General features: G+C 42.0%; 1 protein-coding gene across 2 annotated transcripts in view; it reads left to right on the plus strand.

Annotated features, from left to right (window-relative positions):
• Positions 1 to 7,867, plus strand: part of DOCK11 (dedicator of cytokinesis 11) — a 203,363-nt gene extending 195,496 nt beyond the window's left edge. For both annotated transcript variants that reach the window (XM_029930641.1, XM_029930643.1), the window contains 2 exons: positions 2,058 to 2,196; positions 7,391 to 7,867. In XM_029930641.1, coding sequence (XP_029786501.1) covers positions 2,058 to 2,196; positions 7,391 to 7,516 — 265 coding nt within the window. In that variant the 3' untranslated portion in view covers positions 7,517 to 7,867. The remainder of the gene's footprint in view (positions 1 to 2,057; positions 2,197 to 7,390) is intronic.
• The last annotated feature ends 5,015 nt before the right edge of the window (positions 7,868 to 12,882 follow it).

Below are 12,882 nucleotides of genomic sequence, written 5' to 3' on the forward strand. Positions count from 1 at the left end.
ATAGCTAAGCGACCTTCTAACAATACTTTATTTTTTTACACATTTTTAAATGTTTATTTCTTGAGAGAGACAGAATGTGAGTGGGGGAGGGGCAGAGAGCGAGAGGGAGACACAGAATCCAAAACAGGCTCCGGGCTCTGCGAGGTCAGCACAGAGCCCGACGCGGGGCTTGAATTCGGGAACGGCCGGATCATGACCTACGCTGAAATTGGACACTAAACCGACTGAGCCACCCACCACCTCTAACGGTACTTGAAGTAGTGAGGAAATGCACCATCTTTTTCTTGCTACAGGATAGTAACTGTCCTGGTGTCCCAAGAGATTAAACATGCCAACTTACTTAATTGTTTTGGATATCAGGGCACGCATGTAAGCCTACATTTACTATGTGATTTCCTCCTTTGCCTGATGGACCTCACATTATAGCATTTCCAGATTATTTAGGGTAAGTAGGGTAGAAAAGCTGAACTGGAAGGGTTGGATAGGCTTGCTCCAATCTTGTGTTCTTTTTTTTTTTTAATGATTGTTTTTGAGAGAAAGACCATGAACAGGAGAAGGGCAGAGAGAGAGGGAGACACAGAATCAGAAGCAGGCTCCAGGCTCCGAGCTGTCATTACAGACCCAGACGCAGGGCTTGAACCCACAAACCATGAGATAAAGACCAGAGCCTACACCCCTTCTATCTTGTGTTCGTAGTTCCAACTGGGTTTCTGCTGGTCCAGGGCACTCAATATCCTGGCTTGAGTTGAGCATCCCTGTAAACTAAGGCGTGTCTGAATGATCTCGCATTACAAATCTGTTTACTATATAAATAGAGTTTACATTCAGAAGAAGAGAGACGGCTGAGTAAAACACACCAAGGAGAAAGATCACTTACTACTCACTCGCTGCCGATTTCTTTCATTTACTTTTTCGTCTGTGTGTGCTGAGCTCTTCCAGGTTGTAAAGTGACCAGTCATCACTCATTCGCCACTATTTAGAAGTGCCCGGCATGGGCAGAATGAGTCTGCTAGTTGCTATGACAGGGATACAAAGCAAATGGGCAATGAGGCACTTTGTCCCTAAGACCTACACTCTCATTGTGGACATTTAAATATAGAAACACACAAAATGACGGAGAACGACGTTTATGATCAGTCATCAGCTGTCCCCACTTTTTAAAAGTATTGTAGTTGACATGCAGTGTGCTTAGTTTCAGGCATATGGCGCACTGATTTGACAATTCCGTGTATTACTCAGTGCTCACTGCGGGAAGTGTGCTCACACCATCTGTCACTATATGATGTTAATACAATATTATTGCCTCTATTGCCTATGCTGTACTTCTCGTCTCTGTGACTTACTCGTTATGTAATAGAAGTTTATACCTCTCAAAACCCTTCACTGATTTCACCCCCCCTCCCCCATCTTTGTCCCTGCTCCCAGCCCCGGGCAGATAATTCTCACCTGTAGCACCCGGCACTGTACTGGGTACATAGTAAACCCAAATAAATTACTTTTGAAGATATGACTCAGGGGCACCTGGGTGGCTCAGTCGGTTAAGCGTCCGACTTCGACTCAGGTCGTGATCTCACAGTTGGTGGGTTCGAGCCCCGCATCGGGCTCTGTGCTGACAGCTCAGAGCCTGGAGCCTGCTTGAGATTCTGTATGTCCCTCTCTCTCTGCCCCTCCCCCACTTGCTCTCTGGCTCTGGCTCTCAAAATAAAATAAAGACATTAAAAAAAAAAGGCATGACTCATTGTCTACACATGCAAATTAATATTACCACAACTTTAGCTGATACAGTATTAAGTGACTGAGTAAATAGACTTTCTAGAAGGCCTCTGTTTTGAACCAGGCTTTAAAGAAGGTAAGAAACCAGAAGGGAAAGGTGGGAAAGAAAGGAAAAGGTATTTCGGACCTCGGAAGTGGCATTAGCAAAGACACAATGAGCAAATACAGGATTCTAATCTTCCTTCTAGGCAAGTCATGGTTAAAGTGAATATCAGATTGATGGTCCGTGAGGCTTTCTAGGAAAAACTGACGAAACCCTTCTGGTCTTTGCTCTTTGTCCACAGGAAATTCATACAGGCATGCAGCATTGCCCTTGAACTAAATGAGAGGCTAATTAAAGAGGATCAAATTGAGTACCATGAAGGGCTAAAGTCAAATTTCAGAGACATGGTGAAAGAATTGTCTGACATCATCCACGAGCAGGCAAGTATGAGTGTGGTTGAAAATGCAAACGTGATCTGGGGCCCCGGAAGTGTTACCTAGCAAAATCTGGTAGTCTGACGTGTGATCCCTTGAAACGATCCCGTCTGTATTTTCACATTTGCTCCCACTGTCTTTAATCGTTTCAATGGTACAGTGCAGATCGGGTTGCAAGTAATTGTCCGAAGCAATGGCTAAAGCAATCATCCATAATAAGCCATTTTGTTCTTAGAAGTAATTAGTGGAGCCAATCGGACCTGATCTACTGTAAGCGTGGCTAAGAGGTTCTCAAGAAGTCCCAAAGAAGTGAAATGATGGGCCCACGAGCCGAATCCCTAAAAGAATATCCCTGTCGTGGCCACAAGAAACTATAGACACTATTGTTTAGGTGAGGTTCTGACGGACTTCCAGAACCTGAGAATTGTCTTAATGCCCGGACAGCCTGCCAAAACTGCTGTCTTCATAAAACTTCTTAGCATTTTCATCTATGACTGAGTGTTCCTGATGATTGCAGCCACCTTATTAAAGCCACAACCTGAAAAATAAGGAAGACGAAACTTGTCTACCACTTAGCCACATTATGTCATAGTTAAACAGTTAGGACTTTTACGCACCTGTTTATCTTAAAACCAGAGTATTCCTGGGTTATTCTCATAAGCTTCATTCTTTTTTAATGTTTCTGGGTTTTTGAGAGAGCACAAAAAGGGGAGGGGCGGACAGAGAGGGGGACAGAGGATCCGAAGCAGCCTCTTCACGGACAGCAGCAAGCCTGATGTGGGGCTTGAACTCACGAACCTCAAGATTGTGTCCTGAGCTGAAGTCGGACACTCAACTGACTGAGCCACCCAGGCGCCCCTAAACTTCATTTTTATGTCAGAGTCCTGACCACTCTATACATAGGTTGTCACTTCAAGTATTTTAATATCTTTAACATGTTTGTAAAAGTCCTAGCATTATGGTCTAGTCCCTCAGTTTACTAAGCCTAGTAAGCTTATAATTAAAGTCACCTTCATATCCTTGCTAATGAAAACACTCAGTAAGATAAATATTTGCTTCAGAAACTCTTCAAACTCTGAATTTTTAAGAAATTAAGACTTATTTTTCTTATTTTTTTATGTTTATTCATTTTTTGAGAGAGAGAGAGACAGAGTATGAATGGGGGAGGGGCAGAGAGAGAGAGACAGAATCTGAAGCAGGCTTCAGGCTCTGAGCTGTCAGCACAGAGCCTGACGTGCGGGGCTCAAACTCATGAACCGTGAGATAATGACCAGGCCAAGGTCACACTTATTCAAATGAGCCACCCAGGCACCCCAAGAAATTAACACTTCTTAAAAGAAACAAGGTAACTACAACCCTTTAGAGAATACGTTCTTTTTTTATTTATTTCATTTGAGAGAGACAGAGTAGAGTGGGAATGGGAAAGGAGCAGAGAGAGAGAGAGAGAGAATTCCAAGTGGGTTCCACATTGCCAGTGCAGAGCCCGATGCGGGTCTTGAATCTACAAAACTGAGATCATGATCTAAGCCAAAGTTGAACACTTAGCCAAGTAAGCCACCCAGGCGCCCTGAGAACACATTCGTAAAGCTGGTTCCAGAACCTTCTCTGTCCTGGTAGCTGCGTTTCAGTAACTGCTTGATGAAGGCATTCCCCCATATGAGACTGTCACACCAAGCGGGTGCTTACAAGTAAGCCAGCAGCAGTTAGTGTCCAAAGAACTGAATGGAAATGATGAGGAAAAGAGAAGAGAGATTCTAGGAAAACAGGATAGTTGACTTTGAGTCAAGCTCTACCTCCCTGAATTTATTTTGTAGTTAACACGAGACTGCATTGAATGACCAGGAGTCTTATTTTTCTTTCTTTTTCTTCCTCTTTTTTTTTTTTTTGAGAGAGAGCTGAGAGGGAGGGGCAGAGGGAGAGAGAATCCCAAGCAGGGCTCAATCCCACAACCATGAGATCATGACCTGAACCGAAATCAAGAGTCAGTCGCTTAACTGACTGAGCCACCCAGGCTCCCCCAGGAGTCTTGTTTTCCAATGATTGTAGTCTTTGGAATACGAAGAAGCCAGTCACCCAGACTTCCATTGTCCCCAGTGGGACTGGCTGCTGCAGCCTCCTACTTGCCTGTTCTGTGTGTCTGAGACTCATTGGCTTGAGGAGTCTGGAATCAGCGTTCTATTTCATCTTTTTGCCATCTTTAATTCTGTCAGCCCCTTTAGGAGTGTGTGTCCTATTGCTTATTCCTCCCTGTGTTCCACTTTTAGAGGTTCTTCTTTGTCTCCTTCCCAAAGAAGCCAGGCGGTGATCCAGACTAGGAAGATAGGAAATCATTCCACTTCCTTTATTGTCTGTGTCTCTGTATCTCTCTGTCTTTTTTTTTAATTTAAAGTTTATTTATTTTGAGAGGCAGGGGAGTGGCAGAGAGAAAGGAGAGAGAATCCCAAGTAGGTTCTGCACTGCCAGTACAGAGCCCAATGTGTGGCTCAAACCCGTAAACTGTGAGATCATGACCTGAGCCTAAATTGAGAGTTAAATGTGTAACAGCCGCTCAGGCGCCCCTATGGTCTGTGTCTCAAGCTCAGTAGCGTAGCGGTATACCTTTTGTTACCATCACTGTTCCAAGCCGTGTTTTATCAAGTAACTATATAATTTGTTCAGAGCTGTCTAGTGTATGGGTTTCTATTCTTCATAATCCATAGAAAATCAGCAAAACCTGCTTCCCAAAAGACACAACAGTGATCCACATTATTTTAAGCTAGTGTGTAGTCCGTTGCAGTTACTCCATTTGCATACAACTGCATGACTTAGCCTTGAACTCTACATTGCTCACATTGAAACCAAACTATTCAATTTACCGCTATTATGATGATCAAGATATTTAGAGCAGTCATCGTCATAAATAAAGTTCTTTTCTCCCTGAAGTATGGACCTTACAAATAGATGGTCCTGTTTCCCATCTGGCTCATTTAATTCCCATAAGCTGTGGCTATTTTATTTAGTTGTAGAGACCTGTTTTTTAGATCCTTGACATTATACATTGATAGCTAACCCAGGAAAGTCTTAGTTTCTGTTGGTGTTTACTTATGCAAGCTGTCCTGTCCTAATGTGTCATATTTAGGTGTGCTGTGTTTTGAGTAAACGTTGACTTCATAGTGAGTTTTTATAATCAGGCTTTCTTGTTAAGAGTCTTGCAAAAGAGAGCCTTTTTTTAGTCACACTTTAAGATACATTATTTCCCAAAGGAAAATAAAATCATAGAAAATAAGATAAAGTGCAGCTGTGTTGTGAAATACAAATTATTCTGTTGTGCTCTGTAAATGGTTACTTGACAAAAGATGTACGGGCTGCTTCTCCTTGGCCCGTTTTGGTGTAGTCCGTTATAGTATACCACAATGCACAGTTATTTTTAAAACTTCTTCAGGCTTTTGACTTTAAAAGGGGGATTTCTATTATCTTAAAACTATTCATTGTAGGGGTACCTGGGTGGCTCAGTCAGATAAACCTCCAACTCTTCTTTAAATATATTTATTTATGTGTTTAAATTTAAATCCAAGTTAGCATATAGTGCAATAATGATTTCAGGAGGAGATTCCAGTGTAAGCCTCCAACTCTTGATTTTGGCTCAGGTCGTGATCTCATGGTTCGTGAGATTGAGCCCCGCTGTCAGGCTCTGTGCTGACAGCATGGAGCCTGCTTGAGATTCTCATTCTCTCTCCCTCTCTCTCTCTCTCTCTCTCTCTCTCTCTCTCTCTCTCTCTCTCTCTCTCTCTCTCTCTCTCTCTCTCTCTCTCTCTCCCCCCCCCCCTCCCTCCCCCCCTCCCCCTCTCCCCCCCCTCCTTCCCTCCCTCTATCATTCTCTCTCTCTCTCTCTCCCGCTTCTCTGCCCACACTTGAGCTCCCTCTCTCAAAAATGAATAAACTCAAAAAATAAATCTGTAATTCATAGTTTAACTTTATTTTTTTAATGTTTATTTATTTTGATAGAGAGAGAGAGAGAGAGAGAGAGAGAGAGAGAGAGAGAGAGAGAGAGAGAGAGAACAAGCGGGGGAGGGGCAGAGGGAGAGAGAGAGAATCCCAAACAGCCTCCATGCTATCAACACAGAGCATGAGATCATGACCTGAGCCGAAATCAAGAGTCAGATGCTTAACCGACTGACCCACCCAGGCGCCCCACAATTGCACATTTCTTAATTAGTTAGAATTGGGGCCACTGCGAGTCTGGTCTGTTTTGTTTTCTACCCAGTGAGGCCCATATTGGTTTGTCATATCTGACAGGCATGGATAAACAATGAGTCACTCCTCAAAGCTCTGCTGGTCTTTGAAATTAATGTCACGAGTTGCAAATTTTGTAAGAGGAAATTATTGTGGAGTTTCTATAAGACATGATTTATAATAACTGCAATGGTATGACTCATTACTGTGCCCAGAGACCAGTTTGTGGGCTTAATACTGAATTTTCGAAGCCAACTTGAAAAGCAAGCATCGAAAGCTTGAGATCTAAGTTGGGATCGCGTGGTCAGGAGGTCAGGTGTGTGATGTGTATGGGATTCTTCTCTTCCATCTAATCCAAGCGGAAGCTCTGTGTTGCTTTTGATCACGCAAAATGGAAAAGTTTTTAAATATCTCCATCAATATGAATATATATGTTTATATACTTATGGGATATAACGTTTCTATTTTGTATGTATGGAGTTCTTCATTTCCATGAAAGATCCTCTGTATCGATTAGCTTATATCATTGGAGTGTAGCCTTCGAAAAGAAATACGCACTTATGACTTGACTGAATATTATTTTCCAAGCCTCTCAGGAAGGAGCATGGGTATCTTATGTGTTTGAAATGCCTTACAGGTGATTCTGAGAACTGCTGTTTAGAGCTCTTGTTACAAGTCTTCGTTAAAAAATATTTTAAAGATTGTGTTGCCTCTCACTTTTTCTTGAATTTTGCATTTTCCAGTCTTTTGTTTTTCTTAATGAGTAACCAGATCTTTTCTGCTTTTTTTTGCTATGCGGCCTTTGTAATACAGCTTTGAAGACTTACGTCGGTAATGTTATTCTTTGCTCTTTCTGTTTTATGTCATTTTAAATAGCTAAGTGTCAGTGACAAATTGAAATATGCCTGTAATTTCATATACACATACTTTCTTGACCGCGGCTATTATGCTTCATGATAAACATGTAGATGTCCTTTGTTTGTTTTAGATATTACAAGAAGACACCATACATTCCCCTTGGATGAGGGACACGTTACATGTATTTTGTGCGATTAGCGGTACATCGAGTGACAGAGGTTATGGCTTTCCAAGATACGCTGATGTGCACCTGTAAAGTGACGAGACTGACCTTTCTCAGGAATAATCGGAGCTGTGCAAATGTTAAAGTGTAAAGATGTGCTACACATCGGAGTGTTTCTTCCTGACGCCAAAATTTTCATGCTTTCAAACAGGGTGCTTACGTATTTGTAAATATTTAAGCAACTTGAAAGTGCCTGGAAAATTGCACCACTGTGCTTGGTTTGTACTTTTTTAGGTAAATCTATATACGGAGAAGCAGAGCTCACACACGTCCATTCAATTTGCTTCATTATTGCTCAAAAGAACAATGGTACTATGTAAAATTGTATCATGGAACACAATAAAAGGTAAAACTTATTTGTAATTAGAAGCGAAGGAAATAATACTTTGAACTTAGCATTTTTCTTGACAGGGAGCTCAAGTCCTGATCAGGCCAATCCTTGGAGAGCACAAAATTGTTCAGAGTTTCAGAAAACATGGATATTTCAAATTGGGGCGGCCCCTTGAAATCCTGCCTGCTAGTAGTCAAGGCAAGGCTCACGGAAATAAAAGAGTTACTTAAAAAGGAGAATTTCACAAGGAAAGGCTATACCTAGATATACCAAAAAAACAATCATTCCTTCAAGTCTTGATCCAACTGAAGCTAGGTAATCAAGGCGCTCTCTCGCCAACTTACAGGATGAGGGTTCATCTATGGCATAGGTCTCCCTAGGAAGGAGGCGTCTGTTTTCCGAGTTTTGTCATCCGGGGCCATCCAAGAAACTAGATAAAACATTTCTGCAAATTTACAGTGAGTACACCGTAAGCAACTTCAGACCTTTTAAAGTAGCAGAGGCGGGCAGGCATTTTGAAATGACTCTTTTTTTTTTTTTTTGCAGTTTGCGAGATTAGCAGGTATTTTGATAGAACTTGATGGTTGCAGCATTGTTGGGGGTCTGGGTGCGCACCCACCGCAGACTTAACAACTGCTAGCTAGGGATTACTTTGCTAATTACGGAGACGTCTCAGACTGCCTAAATCATTCAGGAGAAACCGAGATGTAAAGAACTTCTTTTGCTGGAATTAGCCACGTAATTTTGGCTGCCTTTCATGTAAAGTTTTAGACGTATTTTCCTTATATAGTTTAGCCTATTTTGCAGAGAAAAAAAAGACACTGAAATATAAATTAATTGCATGGAGCCTTGGCTTTTTAAAAATGCTTTGTGAGCAAGTAAAGCTTAGGGATGATGTTCCTGGCTGGCCATTGTTCTTTACGTGTCATTTTGAAGCTTTGAGAGGAGCACGAACTTATTTATTGAAGGTTAACTTTGTATTTTCATAGGGGATTCAGAAGTCTTCCAGAAGCCATTTGTAATTCCTTAATATCTTGGAGTAACCTGTAGAGTTAGTTTTACACTGAAAGCGGTTAGATTTGGTGTGTATGTGTAAGGAACTGTCACCTAGAATGAGGCATCTTGGGGACATTTTAGTGCTCGCTAGTCAACAGCTGGTCCCATGTCACAGCCCCCAGCACAGTGTTCTGTGTGGTGGGTAATTTTTTAAAGTCAAGTAATTGGCCAGTGCACCCAAGGAGCTTACAACGTGGGCGAAGAATCGAGATACACACAGGATTAATGTAGTATGAGAATCGACAACCTAAGATGAGAAAAGTCCTACCTGAGCCTTGCCAGTGGACAACAGTGTCCTTAACTTTCATCACGTTCAAGGAACGAGAGATCGCTGTGGCATGTGATGTTCAGGGATGGCTTCATGGACAACAGGAAGCCCTGGATGGGCGTTTTAAGGATGGGAGGGCATTCTAGGCAGAAAGAACAGTGTGCATAAAGGTGCAAAAGAATCAGCAGGAGTTCAGGGGATGGTGGGGAGAGGAGTTTTGTTCAAGGGCATAGAAGATGATACAAACCCAGAATGAAAGCTTGGACCTAGATGGTGGAAGGCCTCAAATGCCCCGCTGACAGCGTTTGGACTTAGGACTAACATGGGGTGAACTAGTCAAAGGAGTTTTAGACAGATAGATCATTTGATTAACTGTTACTTTCAGATATTTAATCGTTTACACTGCTGTCAAATGTGTCTGAGGCGGAGAGAGATGGAAACGTGGACACCAATGGGATGGCTTCTGTAGTAATCTAGTTATGAGGCCCGAACCTCCCAGATAAGATCAAGAATGGAGAAGAAACGCCAAGTACAAGAGACATATGTGGAAGGACTGGACCTGAGTTGTCGATGGCTAAGGAGAAAAAGGGAAGCATGAGGGATAATGTTGTGTCCTGTGGCCAGTGAGTCCCCTGGGTCGTGACACAGTTTCACGAGGGTTTATTTCTCCCAGCTTTCAGACGAAGGGCAGCAAGCTATAGAGAACCAGGTGTGCTATACTAGAGGAAGCCAGGGAAGTGTGTTCAGAAACCCGACCTGTGCTAGGTATTACTGTTTATACAGTCGGATGATTTCATGAAGTTATTTGGCCTCTACAAATTAACTCACATCCAAAGAATACATTTCTGCTATCCTGACTGTTTTCCAGTGAAGCTCGAATCCAATTTCAATTTCCCCTGGAAGCTACTGTTTTGGTAGTCTTTGAACATGTTGTAAAACCAGAATAAGTCATCTTTGACTTTGACTTTGACTTTGTTTATTGCTGTGGTGACAACCCAGAGAGAAAATAAGTCCATGCAAATTCTCCTGGTAACCGGCAGGATCGTCTCTGTGGACGGCGGGATTGTTATTGTTACCATGTTTATGTGATTTGCCTGCCTATATAAATCTCATAAACATCTCCTTAAAACCGAAATAGAAACCAGCCATGGTAGCATTAGCCTTGGAACCTTGACCGCCATATCGTGGAACTAGAGATGACTCAATGGTTAATCAACAAACGAAATAGGTCAGTGTAACAACCCAAGCTTTTGATCTACAAACACTGGTTTTTATCTGAGATGAAGAATCCAAGCAGTGGATGGGAGTCCTAGGAATTTCCAAACTCTTCAAAACATGAACAAGCCAAAAAGTCTTGTAGGTTTCTGATCCACAAACTGGTGGGTGATCTTCCACCTCGGTCTTACTCTCAAAGTATGCCATTTCGGCTATCAAAACACCAAGGGGAAGGGGTAGAATAAAAGCTGGTTGGGCGTGGGGAGTGGGTTTGCGTAAAAGGCTCTCCCCCATCCTGAGAGTTACATTAAAGGTTTTTTTTCTAGCCCTCAACCACCTAATGGTCACGCTCTAAGTGTATGTGTGTTTATCCAACTCCTGGTTGAAGTGGTGACTGAGTCCTTCAGAGTCATTTGCCTGTGTATGGCGTTTTAAAACATAGTCCATCCATTGTGCTTTTTTTTCTGTTTCCTCTTCATTGATCTATAATTCACATGGTCTATAACCCACTCAACATGGACAATTCAACAGTTTTTAGTATCTCCAGAGCCATGCAACCATCACCAACCACAATGAATGTTGGACCATTTTATCACCCCATGAAGAAACCCCTTGCCTATCAGCAGCCACTCTCTGATGCCGATCAGTCAGCCCTCAGCCCCTTACAACCAGGAATCTGCTCTCTATATCTGTGGGTTGACCTTTTCTGGACATTTTATATAAATGGAATCCTATAAAACATGGCCTCTTATGACTGGCTTCTTTCATTTAATATGTTTTCAAGGTTCTTTCGTGGTATAGCATGGATCAGCTCTTCATGCCTTTTTATGACTGAACAACATTCCTCTGTATGGATACACCACATTTTATCTACTCATCAGTTGATGGGCATTTGAGTTTTTTCCATCTTCTGGCTGTTATTAATGTTGTGAACACTCGCATACGCGTTTTTGGGTAGACAGGTTTTCAGTTTTCTTGGACACGTGCCTAAGAGTAGAAATCCTGGGTTATGTTGTAACTCTACATTTAACATTTCTAAGAACTGCCAGACTTTTCTTTCTTTTTGTTGCTTTAATTTTTTATGTTTTTATTTGAGAGAAAGGGGAAGAGAGAGCATGGCGGGGGGGGAGAGGGAGAGAGAGAGAGAGAGTGAGAGAGTGAGTCTTAAGCAGGCCTCATGCCCAGTGCAGAGCCCAATGCGGAGCTCGATCCCACAACCCTGGGATCATGACCTGAGCCCAAAACACGAGTCAGACATTCAACTGACCAAACCACCAGGCACCCCATGCCTGACTATTTTCTACAGTAGCTGCAGTCCTTACATCCCCAGCAAGAGTGTATAAGGATTCCAGTTTCTCGGGATTCTCGACAACACTTGTCATTATATGCTTCTTTGATTATCCCCTTCCCAGTGAGTATGAAGTGGTCTCTCCTGGTTTTCATTTGCATTTCCCAGATGACTGATAAGGTTGAGCATCTTTCATGGGCCGATTGGCCATTTTCATGTTTATTTGGAGACATGTCTGTTCAGATTCTTCACCGACTTTTAAAAAATTGGTTGTCTTTTTATTATCGAGTTGTAAGGGTTCTTTATATATGCTAGATGCAAGTCCCTTATCAGATGATTTCCATACATCTCCTCTCCTCTGGGTCACCTTCTCACTTTCATGATGGCGTCCTTTGAAGCACAAGTATTTTCATTTCGATGAAGTCCAACGTACCTCTGTTCTTTTTTGTGGCTTGTGCTTTGATGTCCTATCTAGAAGACTTTGCCTAATTCAAGGTCCTAGAGATATGCACCTGTGTTTTCTTCGAGTTCTATGGGTTTTGATCCCTTTCCATTTTTGTATATGGTAAGAGGTCGAGGGTCCAAATTCAGTCTTCTTGTGGATAGCTGGTTTTCCTTGCACCCATTTGTTGAAAAACGATTCTTTTCCCCCTTGTACTGTCTTGGCACCCTTATCAAAAATCAGTTGGCCATAAAAGTATGGGTTTGCTCTGGGGTCTCAGCTCTGTCCCTATGGATCTGTTGGTCTATCCTTATTCCAGTACCACATAGTCTGGATTACTATAGCTTTGTAGGAAGGTTTTTAATTGGCAAGTGTGAGTCTTCCAATTTTGTTCTTTTTCAAGATTTTTTTTGATATCTGGGGACCCTCGAATTTCCCTATGAATTTTAAGATCAGAGCAGCTTATCAATTTCTGCAAGACAAAGTGGGTGGGAGGAGCTGGGATTTTAGTAGGATTTGCTGTGAATCTATATAACAATTTGGGGAATGTTGCCATTTTAACAATTTTAAGCCCTCCAAGCCCTGAACACAGGAAGTTTTTCCATTTGGTTAGGTCTTCTTTAATTTCTTCCAATGATGTTTTGGAGTTTTCAGTATACAAGTTTTAGACTTTGTTGATTTTATTCCTTAGTATTTTATTCTTTTCAATGATGTTGTAAATGAAGCTTTTATTTCATTTTCAGATTGTTCATTGCTAGCTTATAGAAATACCACTGATTTGTTACCTTGGCCTTGTATT

This window comes from Suricata suricatta, chromosome X (genome assembly GCF_006229205.1).
Source record: "Suricata suricatta isolate VVHF042 chromosome X, meerkat_22Aug2017_6uvM2_HiC, whole genome shotgun sequence".
NCBI classification, from domain to species: Eukaryota; Metazoa; Chordata; class Mammalia; order Carnivora; family Herpestidae; genus Suricata; species Suricata suricatta.